This window comes from Narcine bancroftii, chromosome 2 (assembly GCF_036971445.1).
Source record: "Narcine bancroftii isolate sNarBan1 chromosome 2, sNarBan1.hap1, whole genome shotgun sequence".
Taxonomy (NCBI): Eukaryota; Metazoa; Chordata; class Chondrichthyes; order Torpediniformes; family Narcinidae; genus Narcine; species Narcine bancroftii.
The window spans coordinates 205,001,503-205,027,685 of NC_091470.1; the positions used below are offsets into that span (position 1 = coordinate 205,001,503).

General features: G+C 36.8%; 1 protein-coding gene across 1 annotated transcript; it reads left to right on the forward strand.

Annotated features, from left to right (window-relative positions):
• On the forward strand, nt 1-26,183 carry LOC138753074 (probable G-protein coupled receptor 139). Its single transcript, XM_069915666.1, has 3 exons — nt 1-129; nt 12,967-13,057; nt 25,285-26,183. The coding sequence occupies exons 1-3, from the start codon at nt 1-3 to the stop codon at nt 26,181-26,183; spliced, it is 1,119 nt and encodes a 372-aa protein (XP_069771767.1).

The following is a 26,183-nucleotide window of genomic DNA, read 5'->3' on the forward strand; positions in this document are numbered from 1 at the left end:
ATGGAAGAGGATGGCGAGAACATCATGAAGATATATATTATATTTTTTCGATGTCAAATTCCAGGTATTCTCCAATATGAACACGATTGTGTCCAGAACTACTGTTATCGACTTGGACTATTGTTAAAGGTATAACTTAGCTTCCACATAATAAGTCTCGCTGTTCTGATGCTGTAACGAAACGGGTTATTTCAAATTATGTTCGAGTTAATGTTCAAAATGTCAAATCGAAATTTATTCCACCTATTATGTTAATACCTCAATCAGTCTATTCATCATAAAAATTCTTCCACGGTGATACTGATTAAGAACAGAGAGGATATGGAGAATGTGGGAGCACGATCAGAGATTTTCCAGTGGAGCACTGAGAAGAGCGAGAGAGAATATATTTGAAAATATTTGCACTAGACTGTGCGCATATATTTGACCACTCACTTGTCTGGATCAACTTCTATGCTCCATTTGTCGGTCCATGTCTGCAACTGAACCATGTTATTTTCTGTTATTTGTTGGATCTTTACACTGTCCACTGCTCCTCCATTCTTAGTGTCACCCGCGAACTGACGGAAACACCCAGCAACGTATCCATGCAGATCCATTGTGATCGAGGTCACGAATGGAGAAGATCGAACACAGATCTGTGCGGATCACCACGTGTTGCGAGCTTCTATCCAGAGGAAGACACTTTCATTCTTCTCTCCAGCTTCTATATGCCTTTCGGTGTTTAATACAGTCCAGCAATTAACCATAGTCTTCATGCATCGGCATCTGCAGTACCAACTGACCATAGTGAAATTTGCTAATTTCTACATTATTGCCCCATCAGAGTTTTTGTTTCAGTCGCTTCGGTGTCTTGCTGAACAATCTTTCTCCATCAGGGTTTTCCGGATGATAACCTTTTTTAGTTCACCACAGAGTTCCTTTTTGTTTTCCGTATTTCAAGTGAAACATAATGCAGTCAGTCCTCTCCTCTTCTATGGACGACAAGGGCTTGACCAGGCTGAACTAAGCACTCATAACCCGTCTTCAAAATGGGGGTTTCCACAAGCATTTCAGCTTGTCCTGTTCTAGACCCAGCTGCTGCTGATGAAATGTAGAAATGTAACTCAATTGTCTCTCCATCACTTTATCTCGCTCCCCTCCCCGTCTCTTTGTCTCCCTCATACACACACAAACACACACATACACACACATGCACGAACATATGTCACGCATGCACACACACACGCACACGTGCACACACACAAACGTACACACACACACACACACACACACACACACACACACACACACACACACACACACACAAAACCACATGAAACATTTAGAACAGCCATCTGTACCCAGACAGACTGTGGCACCTGATCTAACCTTCTGAGTTACTTGTCGAATAATTTTGAGAAACTCAGTACATAGAACAAGCAATTCCAACTAGCAAAGGTGACGCCCGTTGATGCAAAAACAAAGATATTTGAATTCATGAGACTTCTTGAATTGCACAAAAGGAATATTTCTGCAAGAATTTACTGTCTATTCTATTGGTTGAATAAGCGTGAGGAAACTAATGCTGCTATAAACGTGATTGTTGACCAGTTGCAAATGTTGGAGACCGACCTCAATGAAATATTTGTGATTTAAAGACAGTGGATGTTCCCTCTTGGACAGCTTAGCCATTGCTGTGGAGATAATTGAAATTCCATCAAGAGGTGTTATTAGAGTTGCAACATGATGACTCTGTTAAAAATGTGTTCAAGGTGAAAGGATCCATGATGTAAATAAATACTGAACTGTACTACTTTATCAAGGGAAATAATGATACATTTTCCACCATCTTATTTTGTAGAATTTTATTTAAAAGATAACAGAAACATAGCACATAATATAAATATATTCAGGAAAAAAAATCACTAATATCTATCCCCCCTCCTACCGTTACAGCCAGCTCCCTGAAGGGGAGCAACAAAATATTTATTCTATATTTTTTTTAAATGTTAACAACATTTCAAAATATATCTAAATGCATATATTTTAAATACGGAGACAGCCCACTAAGAAAAATAATTGTCATGGAAAGTATAAGTAAAATTTTCCATAACAACACATACTTTCAATTCATTATGCCAACGAGCTATATTAATCTCAGTATCATCCTTCCAAGTACTAGCATTTACCCGCTACTGATAGTACCGAACGAACAAAAGCAATTTAAATTATATCCAATCCCATTCCTCTTAACGAATATAAATTTCCAAACAAGAAAATCGTTGGATCCTACGGTAGTATAAAATTATATAATTTCTCCAAAACTGCTTTAATTTTTCATTTTGAATATTAACGCAATTCCATACAGCATGTTAAAATTTACAATATATGAACAACATCTAAAGCGAAAATGCAAATTACTAAACGCATTTCTTTGAAACTTTTGCGTGGTTAAATATAATTGATGTCATAATTATAATTAACCATTCCATATCGCACATTATTTAATTTAATTACATCATTTTGACACATATTCGCCCAATCTTCTTTAGAGAAAATAAATACTAAATCATTCTCACATTCAAGTTTAGATTTCTCCCAATCTGATATATCTATATTATCTTGTAACAATTATAACTAACTGAAATATAACCCTTTTTTAGTATAGAGAAAATCAAAGAATCAAATCTCGACAGAGTAGGTACAATTATCTCTCTACCATAATTATCTTTTATTAAAGCCTGACGTTGATAATACACAAACAAAGAATTTTCAGGTGTATCAAATCTTTTTCTCAATTGATTAAAAGAAAAAAATGCCCCTCTACAAAACAATATTGTTTTGTCTTTATACCCTTAGAATCCCAAATATTCAAATGATTATTAAACATTGAAAAAGGATTAATCTCATTATTATACAATGGAGTTAAAATAGATAATTTATCTTTCGACCCTAACACCCTATTTATTTAACCAAACCTTTAATAACTGTTTCAATATCGGCATATCATATTGCTGTAAAACAATCGAGTTCCAACGATATTTAAATTCTTCTATTTCAACCCTAGAATTGCACGCCATCTCCACTTTAGCCCAAATATGAGGCAGATTGAACTCCTTCAATTAACTCCCAATTAACTCCTTCAACTGAGCCTCTTCATAATAATTTCAAAAATGTGGTATTTGTAATCCACCCAGTATTTACTTCCATGCAAGTCTTTACAACGCCATTCGAGCTCACCTAACTTTTCATAAAAACTCATACACTGGTTTATTCAGATGTTGAAAAAAAAATCTCTTCGAATGTGAACAAGGTAGTGACTGGAATTAATATTGAATTCAAGGAAACATATTCATTTTAATACAGTTAAACCGACCAAACAAAGTTAATTGAAGATCTTTCAACTTAATTAAATCTGCTTTAATCCGTCTTCACATAGGTACATAATTTAATTTATATAATGATTGATAATTCGAATCCAAATGCATACCTAAATATTTAATTTTACTTCTCCTCCTTCATTTTTTAATTGTTTTAAATTCGGAATAATCTTGCACTCCAACTAACAAAATTTCACTTGTATTCCAATTAACTTTAAATCGCGATAATTCTCCAAATTTCAACAAACACTCTTGCAGTTGTTTCAACTTCCCTTACGGTTCCGTCAAGTATACCAACATGTCATCTGCAAATGTAAATTTTATATTCTTCATTCTTAACCGTCATCCATCTAATTTCTTTATTTTGTTTAATAGCCTGTGCTGACAGTTCACAAACCAAGCAAATAAGGCTGGTGAAAATGGGCAGCCCTGTCGAGATGAAGAAGTCAATTTAAATAGTAAAGCAATCTGTCCATTTCTCACCACCCTAGCAATTGCGTTCGTATATAAAGCCTTACCCAACCAAAAAAAAAGGGTCGAATTTAAATTGCTTAAATAAAAAATACCACTCAACCCTATCAAAATCATTTTCTGCATCTAATGCAACCAGAATAGGATTGTTAGGTTGCTTTCGATATGCATTGACCAAAGTAATTATTCGAAATATATTGTCTGATGCATTTATATTCTTAATTAAACCTGTTTGATCAATGTGTACCAATTTAGGCAAATATTTATGAAGTCTATTAGCTAATACGTTCGCTATAATTTTAAAATCCACATTTAATAAAGACATAGGTCTATATGAAGATACTTTTAATGGACTGTATCTTTTTTTGGAATAACAGTTATTAAAGCACGAGAACATGATTCTGGTAACTTCTGGTCCTCAGTAACTTGATTCAACACCTCTCCAAGTTTATTAGAAAAATCATCATATAAAAGATTTCAAAATTCCAGAGGCAACCCATCATCCCCTGGGGACTTTCCTTTCGGCATTTCCTGAATAGGTTCATTAATTTCAAAATCTGTAAATGGTGATTCCAATTCCTGAACATCAACTCCATCTAATGCCGGTAACTTTAATTTAAATAAGTAAGAGTCAATAGAACCATTATCCTGTTTCCCCTCAAAAGTATATCTTTTTAAATAAAATGAACAAAACTGGTCATTAATTTCCTGAGGGTTATGTTATTATTGAATTCTTCTTAACAACATTAATGGTCCGAGACGCCTGTTCAGCTCTCAATTGCCAAGAAAGTACCTTATGAGCTCTTTCCTCAACTCATAATAACGTTGTTTAGATCTTTTTCTAAAGCCCTCAAATTGATAAGTTTCTAAAGTATCATAACGCAATTTCAACCTTTAAAATTGAACATTTTATCTTCTGTTACCTCTTCTGAAAGTCCTTCTCTAACTCAGCAATCTTATTTTCTAACTAAACTTTCTGCCATATATTGTTTTTTAACTTTCGTAGAATAACTAATGATATGCCCTCTCAAATAAAGCATCCCATATTACAAAATGACTATCCACATAATTAAAATTTTCAGTCACAAATAAAGAAATCTGCTATTTAACAAAAGTAACAAACTCAGGTTTCTTCAATAGCACTACATAATACCTCTATCTAAACGACAGACATACTAACTCCGAATTTTCACAACAAAAAAGTAATAGCGAATGATCAGATATAATTCTACTTTTATATTCTGCCCTTAATACTCTACCTTGTAAATGTGCTGGTACCAAAAATAAATCAATTCTAGAAAACGAATCATGTCTCGAAGGTTAAAAAGAAAAATCTTTCTCTGTAGTGTTAACTTTTCTCCAAATATCCACCAAATTTAAATCTTTTATTAACGCATTAATTTGTGTTGCCATCTTTGATTTACTTAGACTTTTTTTGGATATTTGTCCAATAAAGAGTCGAGAACACAATTAAAAGCACCACAACTAAAACAGTTGCATTAGCTTGAGTAAACAATACAAAACGATTCTGAAATAAACCGCTCATAATGATTCAACAAACTGCCGTCAGTTCTATTACTCAATGACATTTCTCGGACATCTTTGTTATCCTTTTTCAGAACTGTTTTATGTAACAATGATATTGCACATTTAATCAGTTCCACCCCAATCTTATAATTCTTCCCATGTTCAGCGATCAGCAGAATAAAAATCATACTCACTTCCAAGGTACGATCCAGGGCTATAGTTTGTGCAGAAAATAATGAAGTGATTTTTCATCAATTTCAAACTATTCTTTCATTGATTTTAAATACTCCAATTTAGGTTTTTCTACAGTCATTGAAGAAATGTATATATAGTGTGTGCAATAACCAGGTCGATAGAGGGAAATCTTGTCAGTGTTAACAGTCATTTACAAAAAGATTTAAAAGGGTTGGAAGTCAATGACAGTGCACAGCATCTGAAAAGGGAGAAAAATTAATAGAAAAACAGAACTAAGATACAGACCTTGCAGAAGTTAGGGCACAATCCGATGAGGAATTTAAGGAAGTACCAGGTGGATATTATATTAATGCGGGTATATTGATGAGAAAATGAAGGTGACGCGAGTTTTCTTCTCATGAAAATTGGAGAGTTGTTCATCAGTCTGTAATTCTTTAAGTCTATCAGGGGTAACCTTTAAACATTCCCCATAGCTCACATTTAGGTGGGCAGTTTGCGGTAAAGGAAGCTACCTATAAAATGATGAAAATATTTTATTGGTCTCATTTGAAAAATGTCGCTAAAGCATTTTGTAAGACCGGACAAACTTGTCAAGTTGTGGCAAAACCTAATCAGTGTCCATTAGTTGCTCCTTTATAACCAATTCCTGTTTTTGAGATTTTTATGCGATCATTATAGTGGACATAAATCATGTCCTTTAATTTGACTAAAAACTACAGATCATGTGTATTTCAACAGTTAGTTCATAATTTTGGAGATAAACAAATTACTTTCTTTTTTTCAATCTTTTTATTATTATTATGATTTACAAACACATACAGTTCAAAGAGATATAAAAGATACATAGTAAGTAATGAATTAATACAGAGATATTAAACAATAATATTACAGAATAAAAATATATCATAAAAATTTTTTAGATTTGTTTAGGGTGTGAAATATCTCTAAAAAAAGATATAATTAATAACAAAATATGACAAAAGAGAAAAAAAAACCCAAAAAAGAAGAAAAAACAAATCTGAATTAAAAAAACTTAAAAAAAACTACAGATATAGCTAAACCACGCAAATCACTCCGATCTCATCTTACAGCCCAATTATCATACATAATCATAGAAAGAAAACAGAGCCAGATCAACTCACCACAAATGAAAATATTGAATAAATGGTCGCCAGGTTAACTCAAACTTAGAAGGGCATTCATAGACAGAGTTTCTAATTTTCTCTAAATTTAAACATAGTATAGTTTGGGTAAACCATAGGAAAACAGTGGGAGGATTAACCGCATTCCAATTCAATAGTATAGGTCTTCTAGCCATTAGTGTAAGAAAAGCAATCATACGATCCGCAGGAAGAGATAAATAAGTCAAATCTATCATAGGTAATCCAAAAATTGCAGTAATGGGATGTGGTTGTAAATCAATATTCAAAATAGTAGATATAATGGAAAAAATTTCCTTCCGATAATTCTGTAAAGAGGGACAGGAGCAAAACATATGTGTAAGGGAAGCTATTTCCAATTGACATTTATCACATATAGGATCGATATGAGAATAAAAGCGATGGAGTTTATCTTTAGACATATGAGCTCTATGAACAACTTTAAACTGTATTAGTGAATGCTTTGCACATAGAGAAGAAGAATTTACCAGTCGCAGAATTTTATTCCAATTTTCATTGGAAATATGAAGATTGAGTTCTCTTTCCCAATCATTTTTAAACTTTTCAAAAGTCCCAGAATTAATTTTTGTAATTATATTATATAATTTAGATATCACACATTTTGGAGGGAATTTTGAATATAGTATATCCTCTAAAACAGTCGTAGTCTCCCGATTGGGAAAAGAGGGTAAAGTCGAAACTAAGAAACTCCTAATCTGCAAATATCGAAAGAAATGAGATCGAGGTAAATCATATTTCATGGATAATTGTTCAAATGACATGAAAGAGTTATCCAAGAATAAATCCGAAAAGCATGTTATACCTTTAACTTTCCAGAGTAAATAAGCTTGATCAATTAGAGAGGGATGAAAAAGGAAATTTAGTATAATAGGAGTTTCCAAGATAAAATGACTTAGGCCAAAAAATCTCCGGAATTGAAACCATATATGTAGTGTAAGTTTAGCCATTGGATTATCAATTTGTTTATATAATTTAGTAAGAGTAAAAGGGAGAGCAGCTCCCAAAATAGAGCTAATTGAAAAATTTTGTATCGGTTTAATTTCTAAATTTACCCAATGGGGATTTAGAGATAATTCTGAATAATTCACCAATACCTTAAATTACTAATATTAATTGCCCAGTAATAAATTCTAAAGTTGGGTAATGCCAACCCTTCCTCTAGTTTAGATTTCTGTAAATATTTTTTCCCCAATCTAGGATTCTTGTTTTGCCAGATATATGAGGACAATTTAGAATCGACCTTATCAAAAAAAGATTTAGGAACAAAAATAGGTATAGCTTGGAATATATATAAAAATTTAGGTAAGATCATCATCTTAATAGCATTAATTCGGCCTATCATGGATAGGGATAATGGTGACCAATTGGTAAATAAACTGCCGATCAGGTCCAATAGAGGGAAAAAATTAGTCCGAAACAAATCTTTATGTTTTTTAGTAATCTTAATCCCTAAAAATATAAAATGGTCTCTAGCTATTTTAAAAGGCAAACTATCATAAATAGGAACCCATCCACTAAAAGGGAATAATTCACTTTTATTTAAGTTCAGTTTATATCCCGAAAAATTACTAAATTGGGCTAATAAAGATAAAACTGCAGGAATAGAATTTTCAGGATTGGAAATATATAACAATAAATCATCTGCATATAGTGATACTTTATGAATATCCCTGCAACGAATAATACCAGTAATATTGGGTGCTTCTCTGATAGCAATTGCCAAAGGTTCTAAAGCTAAATTAAATAATAAAGGGCAAAGTGGGAACCCTTGCCTGGTGCCCCGAAATAATCGAAAATATGGCGATATTTGGGTATTAGTAAAAACCGAGGCAACTGGGGAATTATAAAGAAGTTTAATCCAAGATATAAATATCGGACTAAAATTAAATTTTTCAAGAACTGTAAATAAATAAGGCCATTCTACTCTATCGAAGGCCTTCTCAGCATCTAGTGAAATAACACATTCTGAAGACTTATGTGAAGGAGTGTAAATAATATTCATCAATCTTCTAATATTAAAGGAGGAATAACGATTTTTAATGAATCCAGTCTGGTCTTCAGAGATAATATATGGTAATATCTTCTCTAGCCTTGTCGCTAGAATTTTAGAGAAGATCTTAGAATCAACATTCAACAAAGAAATAGGTCTATAAGAAGAACATTCGGTCGGGTCTTTATTTTTTTTCAAGATTAGATAAATCGTAGCTATGTAAAATGATTGTGGTAGTTTACCCAATGTGATAGATTCATCAAACATCTTAATCAGCCAGGGAGAGAGAGTAGAAGAAAAAGCTTTATAAAATTCCACAGAATATCCATCAGGACCTGGTGCTTTCCCCGAATTCAGTGAGAAAATAGTATTATTGATCTCCGAATCTGTAATGGGTTTACTTAATTCTAAGTTATCTTGAGGTAATATTTTTGGGAGTTTCAAATGTTCTAAAAAAGTAAACATACTACTAAGGTCTTGAGGGGATTCTGTACTATATAAGGATGTATAAAAATTTTTGAAAGATTGATTTATCTCTTCCTGGTTAACAGTCAGTTCTCCATTCTGTTTGCAAATCTCCACAATTTGGCGTCTAGCTGAAATATTCTTCAGATGATTAGCCAACAGTTTACCCGATTTCTCACTATGCACATAAAAATCAGATTTAGATCTAATTAACTGGTTTTCAATCGAAAATGTAAGTAACAAATTATATTCCATCTGCAGTTCAATTCTTTGTTTGTAAAGTTCTTCAGTAGGATCAGTCACATATCTCTTATCAATGTCTTTAATCTTCTCAACCAATAGATGAATCTTGTTTTTGATGCATTTCTTCAAAGCTACTGAGTAAGAAATAATTTGACCACGAATATAAGCCTTGAATGTATCCCACAATATTCCATAAGAAATTTCCGTAGTGTAATTTGTTGAAAAGAAAAAGTTAATTTGTTCTTTCATAAATTTAACAAAGTCTAAATCTTGCAATAATGTAACATCAAAACGCCAGTGCTTAATAGTAGAAACATAGTCTTTGAATTTAAGAGAGAGTTGTAATGGAGAGTGATCCGAAATGGCTATAATGTCATACTTACAAGCAGTTACAAGTGGAATAAAACGTGAATCAATAAAAAAGTGATCAATTCTCGAGTATGAATGGTATACATGAGAAAAAAAGGAAAACTCTTTATCTGTCGGGTGAAGAAATCTCCAAATATCAACAGCTCCAGAGTTAGTAAGGAAAGAGTTAATATATGTAGCTGATTTATTCGGTAGGAGCTGTGAAGGTTTCGATCTATCTAGCAGGGGATTCAGACAACAGTTAGAATCCCCTCCCATTATTAAATGATATTCATTTAGATTGGGTAAAATAGTAAACAAAGGTCTAAAAAACTCAGGGTGATCTACATTCGGGGCATAAACATTAACCATGACAACCTTAATATTGAATAATAACCCAGTAACCAATAAGAATCTGCCGTTAGGGACTACAGTGATGTCATGTTGAACAAATGTAATAGAGGGATCAATAAAAATAGATACACCTCGAGTCTTAGAGCATGAGTTGGCATGAAATTGTGGGCCTTTCCAAGATTTAAAAAAACGCAGATTATCCTCCTTCCTCACATGAGTCTCCTGTAAAAAAAAGAATCTGTGCTTTCAGTCTCCTGAATACTTTAAAGACCTTCCTCCTTTTAAACATGTTGTTTAGACCATTAGCATTCCAAGAGACAAAATTAATGTTTTGATCCATTACTTAGGTCAACCCTTCAGTATATAAAGGGTTAACCAAAGCAGGGACCCATGCGCCCGGAAGAAGAATTAAGATATAAGGAAGGACCGGAAATGACGACGTGTCAGCCATATCTGTAGTTCTAAAAGAAAAATCAAGAAAAAACGAAAGAAAATGAAGCATAAAAACCCCTGAAAGAAAAACAAAACCCACCCCCCACCCACAAAGCCCCCCATCTGACCAGAGAGTGATCAGAAAAAAAGAAGAGATAATACTAAACCTACCCCCATGTTTTCAGACGGCAGCTCCTAATATTAAGATAAGATCCACCACCTAAACTTATAAAAAGGATAACTCAAGCTAAAATCAAATGCTAAATATTGAAAGAAAAATATTTGAAAAGAAATAAAACTTTATGAAGAAAGACAAAGAGAAAATGGCGAATGTAAAAAAAAAACCATGAAAAGTTTCAATAAACAAAAAATAAAAAATCGCCATTTTCAGTAACTCAGAAATAAAATAGTAAAGAATATAATCATATTATTAGTATAGATTAATATAAAATTAAACATACACTTATATATTTAAAAAAATTCTCACAGAGGAGAAAGAAAATATATAAAAATGTGTTAAAGATGAACAGGATCATTAGAGCTATAATGATCTATTACTTTTCGAATGGTCAGAAATCAGAATCTGACTATTAACCTGAATAAGACCGATATCTACCGCATTTTTTATCGGTCACTCAGGCTGAGAGGTCACACTAGACGGGAAATTAGCCGACAGGTCGTTCCGTGCTGCAGACATGGAGTCGAATATTTGACAAGCTTGGTTCTCCGGAGAAATCCTGTCCCTCGCAGGATACAGGAGCACAGGTTTCAGTTTCTTCTCAAAACATTCGGACATCAGATCTTTAAACAGTCTTTGAGCCCGTACTACCTCCGGACTAAAATCTTCATAGGCTCTTAGACTAAAGCCACGAACAGTCACATTTCCAAGTCTTCTGGCTGTACGAATCAATCTATCCTTTGTACTCACATAATGCATACGGACCATCACCACTCTGGGTTTGGATGCTTCAGCATTTCGGTTCCAGATACGATGTACTCTATCGAGTAGCGGTGGGTCAGCAGGCAATTCGGATGGGTATGCTTCTTTTAAAAGCTCAGCAAAAAACGTCAGGAGATCTCCTTTCTCAATGCCTTCAGGAATTCCAACCAAACGAATATTTTGTCTTCTGGAATGGTTCTCTGAATCAATGCTTTTCAGCTGAAGCGCTTCTTGCTGTTTAATTGCTTTGGAAAGTTTCTGTTCGACCTCAGTCAGTCTAATCTCTTTTTGTTGAACTTCAGTTTGAAGAGCTGCAATTAAGGTATGTTGTTTTTTCGTTTCAGCTTCTGAGGCAATTAAAGCTGTACGAAGTTCAGCTAGGTCTTTTTTGTGACAAACATCTTTGAATTCATCACGAAAGAATTTTAAAAAGTCAGTGAAGGTCATCTCACTTAGTTTAATGTCTGGTTGTTTCTTCTCTCGGCCGTCACCTTCTTCTGCCCGGGTTTTAGCTCGTGTAGCTTTTCCTTCAGTCATTTCTTCAAAATTTTCAGACTCAAGTATAATTAGAGAAATAATAAAGATCTTTCTGACTTCTGTGAAGTTAGTTCAAAGGTGGACACAGGTTAAAAATAGTATATTTTATGGAGCAAAAACCAAAACGTGTTCACTCCATGAGCGCCACCTGGAGACTCCAAAACAAATTCCATCATCTGCATCTCACTCAGAATCTCAGGGAGCGTCGGGGAAGTTCCATTCATAATATGATAACTATGACGAAGGCCTATTGTTGTGAGAATGAAAATGTTTGTGATGGATGTTCTCATTTACTTTTGTTTGCCGTAAGGGAATTGGTACAAGAATCCTTAGATTTTAGGCCTTTTGAATTAGTATTCGGACATGACATTAGGGGGACTTTAATATTCTTCAAAGAACACTGTTAACGAGAATGTGCATTTGAAGTATTAGACTATATTTCAGAATTCCATGAGTATTGGAAAAAAAGAGTTTAAGATAGTTGAGAAAGATTTGAAAGTGGCTCAAAATTAAATTAAAATCTGGAATGACAGAAAAGCGAGACAGAAAATTTTTAAACTGTGGGATAGTGTCTTAATTCCAATATGAACAAGTTATAATCCTCTGAGAGCAAATATTGCAGGATTTATGAAATAAAATCTACAGTAAATTAAATTTTATGTTATTAAAACTCCTGATGCGAGATGCCAAAAACAGAGGTGCTGCGATAGCACAATAAAACATTATTTTAAGAATGTGTATGTTAGCCAGAAATAAACTTCTCCAGAGGTCTTAATTATAAATAAAACTGCAAATGTTGAGGGTTATGAAACCATACAAGTTGAATCTTGCGAGACTCATTTTAAAGAGAAATTGTTTGATGAACTTTTGAATGCCAATCTTACTTTTAATTTAGCTAAGAGTGAATTTTTTCATGTTCAGGTGATTTCAGTTGGTTATGTTGTTGGTCAAAGTAACCTGGAGCCTGTTCAAGTTAATATTCAGACTATATCTGAATTTCCTATGCCCACAGGTAAGAAAGGTGACTTTTAGTAATAGCAGGGTATTATAGGAAGTTCTGTAAAAATCTTCGGTGACATTGCTATTCTCTTGACTAAACTTTTGAAGGAGAGTGAAAATATTATTTGGAGAGCCATATGTCACGAAGCATTTGACAAACTGGAAGATATATTACGTCACAAACCTCTATTAAAATCACAATGATTTTTGGAAGAAAATAATGACTGTGGTGAGATTGAACATCCAGTGTTTAATTCAGTAAACATCAACTATTATACTACTATTGAGAAAGGGTTGTTGTCCCATGGATCATTTTGAAGGATATGTTTGCATTGACATGAGACCAATAATTTTTTACACTGACCATGAACATTTGGTAGTTTTGAGTACATTTAAAAATAAGAACAGTTGATTATTAAACTGGAGTTTAAGTTTGCAAATATTGGACTTGGTTCGAGCTCACATTAGAGTCTTAACCAAGGTCATCGATGATTGCCGATGTAGATGTAATAATTCCATGTAATGTCTGCAATAATTATTTATATTAAGTTGTTTAAGAATGTGAAACCCATCAAAACAAATGGCAGAGTGTAATTTAAAAATGTGATCTTTTAAAAAATCAAAAATTTCCTGTGTGAAAGGATGTGTAATGGATCTGTGATAATATGAATATTTAAGTTACTGTTAAGCCAGATTTTCTATAGATAAGTTTGAAGTAATGTAGTGGATTTTGCAGACGGTCACACACTACAATATAATATTGTCAGAAATGTTACCATCTTTCAGAGTCATGACGTCTGCAAGGCAAAGCTATGAACATCACATGGTTTACAAGAAGCTGGAACTGGAAACTATTAAAGACTTCGGAAAAAGGTCACATAGTTCACAAGAATTGAGACTGATCTCATTGATGATGGATGCCACGTCACATGATGTTAGAGAACTAGATACTGAAGCAGAGAGACATTTTTAATCAGGTGACGACTGAAGAGACTGAAGAAACTCTGGACCTTCTATCAAACCAGGATACCCTGCAGAAAGAGATTGGGAAACCTTTTCATATTGAATTATCCTTATTATAGGAGATACACAACAGATATGGCTTTCAAATATGTAAGACAACTTCCAAATGCTCTTCTAATCAAAGTGTGGTAGCCTCACGTGCTCAGAAAATGTTCACTCTTGTTTCAGAAATAACTAGTCGTGATGTTCACAACCTTGAGAAACAGCTAAAAATGTGGAAAACTTTTCATAAAAAATATATCCCTCAAAGACATCGCAACAATTGACTTGTAAGTTTAAAGAGATCTGAAGTTACAATAATTAAATGTGCTTTATAATTACTTCTGAAGTACATTTTAAAAAGATCCTGATGTTCCACAAGTAGTTTGAAATTGGACTTTCCAGACGCATATTTAAACTGAATTAGTTTCGGACTTTAAAACACACACACACACACACACACACACACACACACACACACACACACACACACACACACACACACACACACACACACACACACACACACACACACACACACACACACACACACACACACACTCAAGCACACACAGATACTCCACATACACACGCTCATCAACACCTACACACACCTACACACCCACATACAAAATTACACCCATACCCACTCTCTTTAACCCACACACACAAACACCCACGCACACATCCCAACACCCACACACACACCCACACCCACACACGTGCACCACAGCACACCCACACCCATATACCCAGAACCACACCCACACACCCACCCATTTACATTTGTTCATAATGGATTACATTTAGAGTTAAGTATAGAAATATGTAAGAAATATTACACTATTCATATTTTAATTAAAACTAATATTTTGCAACACGTTGTCCGATTAAATTGCACAATCCTCATGGAATCTGTATTCCTGACTGCAGGTCCTTTTGCAGATTCCCTAACTAACCAGCGCCATTTTACTTCTACCATCAGCGAGTGGGCTCTGAAGAACTCGCCACCAAGCAACGGCCAGGACACAGCAGCAAGAATAAACTTCCATGTGAGTTTATTGTAGCCGAAATTCAGGAGTACATTCTAGGTTCCATATGCACGAATTGAACTGTTATTCACCGAAGTGCCTGCCGGACCTGTGCTGCTGTTACAGATGCCAAAGCCCGAAGGAGGAAGAATAATAACATCGGCACCTGTGTTGACTAGAAATTTGCACTGGGAAAGTTTGTCCCAGACGTAGAGTTGGCTTACACGGTGGCTAAACAATGTCAGCAAAGATTTTACAGAACTTCCTATAATACACGACTGTGGTTGTTCCTGACTAACATTCACAATCTTAAAGTAACGTTTAATCGTGCTATCACAGCAGCTATTTTTTGCGTCTCGCATCAGGAGTTTTAATCACGTAAATAACTTAAATTACTTAAGATTTTATTTCATAAATCCTGAAATATTTGCTCTCAGATGATTAAAAGTTGTTGAGATTAGAATTAACGCACTATTCCCCAGTTTAAAAAAATACTCTGTCTCGCTTTTCTGTCATCCCAGATCTTAGCCACTTTAAAATCTTCCACAAATATCTTAAACTCTTTTTTCCCCAATGATCTCGAATTGTGAATCATAATCAAACATTTCAAATTCACATTCTTGTTAACACTGTTCTTTGAAGAATATTAAAGACCTCCTAACATCATGTCAAAATACTAATTTAAAAAATCTAAAATCTAAGGATTCTTCTACCAGTTCCCTTATGGCAAACAAAAGTAAATGAGAACTTCCATCACAAACTCTTTCATTCTCACAACAATATGTCTTCATAATAGTTATCATAACATGAATGGAACCTCTCCGACGCTCCATGAGATTCCGAGTGAGATGCAGATGATGGAATTTGTTTATATCCCACATTATGTACTAATTGTTGAAATACACAGAATCTCAATTTTTTAGTCAAATTAAACGACGTGATTTATGTCCACTATTATGTCAGCATAAAAATCTTCAAAAAGGGAATCTGATTTAAAGGAGCAACTAGTGGACCCTGATTAGGTTTTGCCACAACTTGACCAGTGTATCGGGTCTTACACAATGCCTCAGCAACTTTTCTTAAATTAGGCCAATAAAATAGATTCATCATTTTATAGGTAGTTTTCTTTACCCTAAACTGCCCAACTAAATGTGAGCTATGGGAAATGTTTAAAGGTTAACCCTGTTAGACTTTAGGAATTACAATCTGATGAACAACTGTCCATATTTTATTAGGAGGAAACTCACGACACCTCAATTTTCTCATCATTAACCCGCATTAATATAATATCCAACTGGCATTAACTTTATGTCCTCATCAGACAGTGTTCTAACATCAGCAATATTTGCATCTTCATTCTGTTTTTCTGTTAATTTTGCTCCTCTTTCAGATGTTGTTCACTGTCACTGACCCAGCCATTTTAAATCATTTTGTAAATCATTGTGTACACAGACAAGATTTCCCTCTATCACACTAGATGCTGCACATGCAATATATACATTTCTTCTTTCTTTGGCTTGGCTTCGCGGACGAAGATTTATGGAGGGGGTAAAAGTCCACGTCAGCTGCAGGCTCGATTGTGGCTGACAAGTCCGATGCGGGACAGGCAGACACGGTTGCAGCGATTGCAGGGGAAAATTGGTTGGTTGGGGTTGGGTGCTGGGTTTTTTCTCCTTTGTCTTTTGTCAGTGAAGTGGGCTCTGCGGTCTTTTTCAAAGGAGGTTGCTGCCCGCTGAACTGTGAGGCGCCAAGATGCACGGTTTTAGGCGATATCAGCCCACTGGCAGTGGTCAATGTGGCAGGCACAAGAGATTTCTTTAGGCAGTCCTTGTAGCGCTTCTTTGGTGCACCTCTGTCACGGTGGCCAGTGGAGAGCTCGCCATATAACACGATCTTGGGAAGGCGATGGTCCTCCATTCTGGATCTTCAGCAGCGTGGACTCGATGCTGTCGGCCTCTGCCATCTCGAGTACTTCAATGTTAGGGGTGAAGTCACTCCAATGAATTTTGCAGAGGGAGCAGAGACAACGCTGGTGGAAGTGTTCTAGGAGCCGTAGGTGATGCCGGTAGAGGACCCATGATTCAGAGCCGAACAGGGGTGTGGGTATGACAATGGCTCTGTATACGCTAATCTTTGTGAGGTTTTTCAGTTGGTTCTTTTTCCAGACTCTTTTGTGTAGTCTTCCAAAGGCACTATTTGCCTTGGAGAATCTGTTGTCTATCTCGTTGTCGATCCTTTCATTTGATGAAATGGTGCAGCCGAGATAGGTAAACTGGTTGACCGTTTTGAGTTTTGTGTGCCCGATGGAGATGTGGGGGGGCTGGTAGTCATGGTGGGGAGCTGGCTGATGGAGGACCTCAGTTTTCTTCAGGCTGACTTCTAGGCCAAATATTTTGGCAGTTTCCGCAAAACAGGCCGTCAAGCGCTGAAGAGCTGGCTCTGAATGGGCAACTAAAGCGGCATCGTCTGCAAAGAGTAGTTCACGGACAAGTTTCTCTTGTGTCTTGGTGTGAGCTTGCACGCGCCTCTGATTGAAGAGACTGCCATCCATGTGGTACCGGATGTAAACCGCGTCTTCATTGTTGAGGTCTTTCATGGCTTGGTTCAGCATCATGCTGAAGAAGATTGAAAAGAGGGTTGGTGCGAGAACACAGCCTTGCTTCACGCCATTGTTAATGGAGAAGGGTTCAGAGAGCTCATTGCTGAATCTGACCCGACCTTGTTGGTTTTCGCGCAAAGAGAGGAACTACTGACATGGTCTTTGCCCTCAGACAGCTCCAAGAAAAGTGCAGAGAACAAAACAAAAGACTCTACATCACCTTTGTTGACCTCACCAAAGCCTTCGACACCGTGAGCAGGAAAGGGCCTTGGCAAATACTAGAGCGCAACGGATGCCCCCCAAAGTTCCTCAACATGATTATACCTTTCTTAACTGACTGCGGAACATCCTTAACATGTCAATCCGAAATTGGAATAATTTAAATCACTGAAAGAATAGTTTGAAAATAGATGAAAAATCACTTCATTATTCACTGTGCAAACTAAAGCCCTGAAAGTGAGTATGAAATTTCTCTGCTGATAGCAAAACATGGGAGAATTATACGATTGGGGAGGAACTGATTAAATGACCAATATAATTGATTAATTAAGGAGTTCTGCAAAAGGATGACAAAGACGTCCTAGCAATGCCATTAAGTAATAGTACTATCTTCAACAATATAGATGACATGGCGCAAGATGTTGAAAAATTGTTTATTAAGTAGATTAAATCACGGAAGTTCGCAATGCAACTAGATGAATGGAAGTGTCTTCCTTTGGATAAAAAATCTCAACACATGGCGATCCACATGGAACTGTGTTCGATCGTCTATATTTGTGACATCGATAACAATGGATCTGGATGAGAATGTCGCAGGGTGACACTGAGAAAGGAGGACCACGGGACAGTGTTAAAAGCCAACAAATAACAGAAAATAACATGATTCATTTGTAGACATGGACCGGGAAATGATAGATAGAGGCTGATCCAGACAAATAAGTGGTCAAATAAATGCGCACAGTCGAGAGCAAATCGTATCAAACATATTCTCTCTCGCTCTTCTCTGTGCTCCACTGGAAAATCTCTGATCATTATCCTACATTTTCAATCTCTTTTCTGTTCTTAATATGTATCACTGTGGAAGATGTTTTATGATGAAAAGTCTGATCGGGGTACGAACATAATTGGTATGGAACGGCGGAATAAAGTTTGAATTGACATTTTGGACATTAACTAGAACATAATTGGAAACAACTCGTTGAGTTATAGCATCAGAACAGCGAGACTATTTGGAAACTAAGTTATATTTTTAACAATAGTCAAAGTTATTAACAGTGGTGCTGGACACAATCGTGTTCATATTGGAGAATATCTTGATTTTGACATCGGAAAAATACAATATACATCTTCATGCTGTTCTCACAATCTTCTCCCATGATGCGATTCAATTTTCTGTAACAGATTAATTGTCCTTCTTCATAAATACCGTATTCGTGTTTGCAGAAATCGGTGGGCAGAGGAGAATGCCCTTTGCGGTCATGATTATCGTTTGAATCATAGAACACTGCAGCGCAGAAAACATGACATTCGGCCCTTCTAGTCTCTGCAGATAACATCATGCTTCTCGTCCCACTGACCTGCTCCGTTCCATCACCATTCATACCGATCTCATCCAATGTAAGAATGTAAGAGTGTTTCCCCATTTGTGGCGTCAATAGCAAAGTGCTCCACGCGACCACGACTCTATGAGTGAAAATGTTCACCCTTATGTTCCCCCTAAACCTTCCTGTTTCACCCTAAAGCAGTTTCTCTGCTAATCTAATTGGAGAACGACTACATGCATTTATTCTGTCTAAACATCTCATAAATTTGAAAACCTCTATCTCATCTCTCATTCTTCTACACTCTAAGGAATAAAGTCCTAACCTGTTTAACCTTTACCATTAACTCAAATCCTGAAACCCAGCAACATCCATGTAAACCTTCTATGAACTCTTTCAATCTTATTGATATCCTTCCTCACGTTTCGCGAACAGAACTGCATATTAAACTCCAAACTTTACCCCACTTATCTTATATAACCTCACAATAACATTCCACCTCCTGTACTCAATACTTTGATTTATGGAGACCAAGGTGCCAAAGAGATTTCTTCTCCACCCTGTCTACCTGTATCGCCACTTTCGGGAAACAATTGATCTAAATTTTCGGATTTTATGTTCCTCCGCACTCCTTTGTGCCCGACCATTTACAACATATCATCTACCTTGGTTTTCCCTTCCAACATGCAACACCTCACAACTGTCTGTAATAAGTTCCATCTGCCAGTTGGTCAAGATCACTCCGAATGATTTAAAAGCCTTCCTCACTGTCCACAACACATCAAATCTTAGTGTCATCAGCAAACTTGCTGGTCCAATTTACCACGTTATCCTGAAGATCATCGATAGAAACAGCAAACAAGAATAGCAGCAGCGCTGATCCATGAGGATCACCACTAATTGCAGGCCTCCAGTCTGAGAAGCCATTATCTACCTTCCAATTTCGAATCCTGTTTACAATCTTTCAATGGATACCTTCTATCTGAACCTCCCGTGTGGTATCTTGTCAAACGACTTATTAGAATCAGTGAAATCAACATCCACAGCCTTTATTTCGTCTACATTCTTGGTAACCGCCTCTAAGACCTCGATATGATTCATAAAACACAATCTACCAAGCATAACCCCTTGCTGACAATAATGCCTTGGCTGTCCCATCATACATATCCGATCTCTGAGAATAGCCTCCAATAATAAGCCTACTCTGATATCAGGCTCACCATCCTGTAATTCCCTAGTTTCCAAGTTGACATTTAGAGTATTTTGTAAACTATAGTGCAGCATGAATGACCCTCCAATCCACTGGCAACTCAACCAGGCCTCCTGCAATATCTGCATTCGTCTCTCAAGATTCGAGGGAATATCATGCCAGGCTCTGGGTATTTTTCTACCATTATTTTCTATAAGACAGCAAACACCTCCTCCTCTTTAATCTCTATTTGTTCCCTGCCACTACGTCTTGTTCCCCTTCCTTCCTTATATATCATGCGAAAATTATGAGTAAATACTGATGCAAAAATCAGAGTTAAGATCACCCCATCTTGTAAAGCTCGACCAATAGACAACCACCCTATTCTTTTAAGGGTCAATTTTGTCCCTTATCATCCTTTCACTCATAACATTCTTGTGAAATCCCTTCGAGTTTACCTTCACGTTATCTCCCAAAGATACCTTATGTCTTCTTTTTGCCGTCCTAATGTTCTTTTTAAATATTTCCTTACATTTTCTATGCTCTTCTAGTACCTCATTTGCTCATTATTGCCTGTACCTGTTATAGGCCGTCTTAACCAGATCGCCATATCTCTCCAAATCTATGAGAAATAAAGTATGCAAATATATACTTTGGCGTTAACGGCAGGATCCCCATTGGAACAGGGATTGAACTAAGTTTATAGCCGAAATAATTCCGATGACCATTCATACATCCCAGATCTCCATCAGTGGTTTTTAGCAGGGTACCATACCATCTCCTTCCTGAATCAATACCCGCCTCATTACAATCGATGTTAACGTCCCTGGCATAGTCTTATGTCACACGAGAGAAGGGAAATCATGATTTCTACCAGTTGTCAGGAGTAGAAGTGCAGTCGGCAGAACCGAATGTGACATTAAATGCAATTGGGTAGATGCTATTTCTTAACATTATAAATCCAGGAAACATTGCTATTAGTTCGGGTGGAGTCATCAATTAAACAAGCAAATTTCCCAACAAAGGAACTACGGAACTAAGAGATGTGAAATAACTATTAATGTCTTTCCAGCAAAGTGTGGACGCTGTGGGTTATAATCACCAAATACCACCCACCCCCATTAGGTCGAATAATACCTGAAGCTGTAGAATTCATACACTGTGAAAGTAAATGAGGGAGATGAATTAAATCGAAATAATGCTGCGCGTTTCAATTTTTAATTCTTAATTAAGAGGAATCTGTGGTATAAATTTAACAAAGAAGAATTGACACTGCTATAAACATAGTATGGCACCGATCTGTGAATGGTTGGTAGAGATAACAGGTTTGACATTGGCACGAACATAATTGGTAAACAGCCCGTTTTAAGACAGCACCTCATGAGCGAGAATAAGGGAGTCTTGGGCATTAACATTGGTGATTGACACATCCTATTAGACATATTAGATAAAACTATGATCCTAATATATAAAAATATAATATTCCACTATTTCATCCTATTTCATTTAATAGGTTTTTAGCACATCTCCATAAATATACATGCTTATAGATAAGATTTCAGTCAGTAATTATGGAGACTGCCGCCAACTACCAATGATGCACTATGCGAAATAAAGGCTGTAAAACGATACTTGACCCTCCCATCGGTAAACTTCGTTGCTAATCACGAACTTCCCCATCTCCTCTTTCTTGCTGTCTCTTTTCTCTTTCTCGCTCTCTCTCAATCTCTCTCTCCCTCAGAGAGTATGAACCGCTCTAAGTCATTGCTGCTCCCTTGAAAACATTTAATTTGTCTCTTCACCCCTCTTAGAAGCATATATTGTATTCAGCTGCATCATAACACCTTTGTTGCCGAACTGTTTACTTGTATTATGCAATGCTTTAATAATCATCCATTATATTTGTAAATAAATTGCGTGGGTTGCAGAGAGATTCGTAGGTTGAAAATCGGAGGAAGTCAATCGTTTTATTGATCGCTATGTCCATCAACTTTATTTTGTTGTGTATTCCTTTTTCCATATATCACTTGACGTGGCCAGTTTAAAATGATTTTTACCTTGAAAAATACTTGAATACACCGACATATTTCCTGCAGCAATGTGGATTCATGTTGCAATTTCTCAGTACCTGTACCAACATGTGTATTTATACATTGTCACAGGGGGCATTTATTAGGCAGCTGGACAATGAGGTAAAATATTTCTTGACATTAAATGGATATCTTTGACATTAAATGCACTTGCTATTACAACCACTATTGAGAATTTACAATTAAATGGTCTAAAATCTCCGTGCGTTTTGCAGATATCATTAAATAATGCACCAACTTGTGTCAGCATCTGTGCATCTATTTCCATTGATGACAGAGCATTATTTGAGTGTGGAAAACAGTCCAACAATTCAACTCCGGAGATATACCTCTTTTGCTGGCAGAATTATATTCGAGTTTTGAAAATATTGCTGCAATCCGTCAAGAGATCCGAAAGGACTAGCCGTGATTATGATATTTGGGGATTCGCATTCTAAATCACTGCGTTATTGAAATCATCTACAAACATCCCAGTGATGAAGATGTGACTAAGATGTCTGTTAACGTTATGTCGGGCTGCGGGTCCCCATGTATACACCGTGTCCCTATAGAGTAGACACGGGGGCTATGCCCACACCCTCATGCTTTAGTAGGGTTCGGGGGCTTCCAGGCCTACATGCCACTATTATCCATAAGAGCCTTTTTAACCATTTGTTGTATCTCATCATGGATAACTGGAGCAAGAGAAGCTGGCTTGATAGGAGCAGCAGATGGTGGAAAAGGCACAGTTGGGCCAGGAGGACTCAACAGCTGGGGAAGATGTTCCCCTGCCTTCCTCTTATAAAGGGCATAAAGGACCACAGTAGGTTTCCCATCAATATCACTTTTAGGTTCGCCTAACTTTAACAAGGTTAGAAAAAGGTCCTTCCTTGTCGGACCGTTATTAGCAGCAGCCCCTCTCTTTTCATCCTGCTTGTCTGATTTAACCTGGGTTGTACGTGAGTGGATTTTACCTCCCAACTGTAATTCTCGAAGCCCAGATAAGGCGTGCACCGCCTCAGACACAGGGTGCCCAATTAGCGGACTAGTTATGGACAGAACCAGTCCCCATACAGTGGGTTGGGTGGAACTAACCAATCGGGCGCGAGAAGTATTGACCTGCACGTTTTACAAACATTTCTACATCTGATTCCACCTGCATTGAATTCGCCCATCGTTATTGAATGAAGATCTACCGTGACCAATTCCTGAAGAGGTTGCACAAAATCAGTGAACCGGTGTGGACTCGAAAGGCCAACATGGCCTGTTTCCGCTCCGTAAATGGTTATATGGTCGTATGGTTACCAGGATGCACACGTTCTTTTGGATACTTAACTTGGAACGAATACGGAATTAAGGAAAATATTGTAGAAAAGGAAATTAGCTAGGGTAGCATTCCAGAAATTTACTTAGAAATATGCTTTAGGTTGACTTCAACTGCCTCAGTTTCAGAATTATTATTTGACTGCACAATTATTTTTTTTAAATATTGGACGTTAGATGTTTCACAACCTCCTGGTTGGGCTAAAGTTGATTTGACTCCCGTTAACCATCTCAATAATTTTCCCATGATCGGGGGGTTCCGGGAAAATATTCGACACCCTTTTCTAAAATATGCCACTAACAACATGAAGAACATTTGCTCGTCGTCTCCCCTGACGATTGTCATTCACTGAACAATGTCTGATGGAGGAACAAATAGTTCACCGTGTTTGTTCAATGAGACGAGCCTGATGCGATGAACGGCAGGTTCATGCCAATGGTCTCGGTGGACTCTCCTTTTCTTCTATAAGAGCGTGTTGATACAATCCCCTTTAAACCTGCTCGTTTGAACCTTCTGTACATTGATCGTTATCTCGCATGGAAAATGGGATATGCTGCCATTTACTACATTGCGTCAATTTACTTCCCACTGCTGGCAGTGGTGGGGATTCCTGGTACGTTATAGGAACTTGCTACTCTCCGTCTTGTCCATCTTTCTGATTGTTCTGCCGCACTGCAGAAGATAGTTTTGATAGCCCTTACCGAAGCTGAGGCTCGGGATAAATCATTTTCAGAACGCTCAAGCTTCGACCAACCCATATTTACTTTTTTGTTCTCTATTTAAACTTCTGCTGACGGTTCATTAATTCATGTCAGCAGCAAGGTCCGTGCCAAAACTGATCCAGTTCCAGCTTATTCTTTGCTCCGGTTGACAACGCAAGGCTTAGAAATATGATTCCAGTTATTCGAGTCTATGGACGAAACCTTGAAATATTACAGCTGTGATTTACAGCACAGCTCTTTCTTTACGTTTTCCAATTGATCGCCGACATGGCAAATGCTACAACTCCCTCACGTCCCCATAATTGTTTTGAATAAGTATGAGAATATCCCACTCGCATTCCCTTCCGTGTGCTCTTGCCAACTTGATATTTATATTTAAGATTCCATATGGTGAAGGCTCTATTTCTGAAGAAACAAAGGATTTCTGACCCCACATTCTACCCACTATCAATGCACCCAGCATTTTCAGACCCCAAGGGAGGAATAACTCTGAGGTGAGTATCTGCTCGCGGGTAAATCTGCGGACCTCAGAGTCCCGCTCTAAACAGCTGGAACATGTGATGAACCCTGTGCTTCGGCTCGCCGTTCTTGCCAACTCGATGGGACAAAGGAGCCCGAGGCAGCTGACTTTACACGCAATAAATGTTATCCAACCAGTCGCACAAAGAATGGGTTGAGACATAGTACATGATGGGGCAGGTGTACCAAGTAAAACAAGTCATGATGACATGTATTGAACAATCTTTTTTTCTCTTCCTTTCAGCTAATTTAGTTGTGATTGTGATTCTCTCACGTGGAAAATGTGGACTGTCCAAATGCACAGCTCGTTACTTGGCTGGAATGGCAATGGCAGATTTAATAAGCGTTGTGACTGGCGTTCTGTTTGATCAAATAAATAATATCCATCATTATTCCCCTTATTTGTTTATAACTCCGATATGCGCTCTCAACATTGTGGTGAGGCTTTCAGTCATGGATTCTTCAGTTTGGCTGACGGTGGCTTTTACTTTCGATCGCTCTATCGCCATTTGTAGTCAAAAGCTGAGGGAACGTTATTGCACCGAGAGAACGGCGGCTGTGGTGACACTAATGGTGCCGTTAGTAACCTGTGCCAGGTATGTTCCCTGCTACTTTGCCGTGAAACCACTCTATGTTAATGACCGCATTCCATGGTACTGCATTGAAAACACTGAATTTGTCGTTACACCTCAATTCCGGGCATACCGTGTGTTCAACAGCATCATGACACCTTTGTTGCCTTTCTGTTTAATTATATTATTCAATACTTTAATAATCAGTCATATTATATTTGTAAATAAATTGCGTCGGAGTCTCCGAAAAAATAGTGAGCGGCAGAAAGATTCGGAGGTGGAAAATCGGAGGAAGTCAATGTTTTTATTGTTCGCTCTGTCCATCAACTTTATTTTGTTGTGGATTCCTTTTACCATATGTTTCATGAAATGGCCAACACAAAATTATTTTTACCTGGACAAATACTTGAATACTCCGTCATATGTACTGCAGCAATGTGGATTCATGTTGCAATTTCTCAGTACCTGTACCAATACGTGCATTTATACATTGTCACAGAGGGAATTCAGGAAGCAGCTGAAGAATGGGGTAAAATATTTCTTTACATTAAATGGATATCTTTGTCGTTAA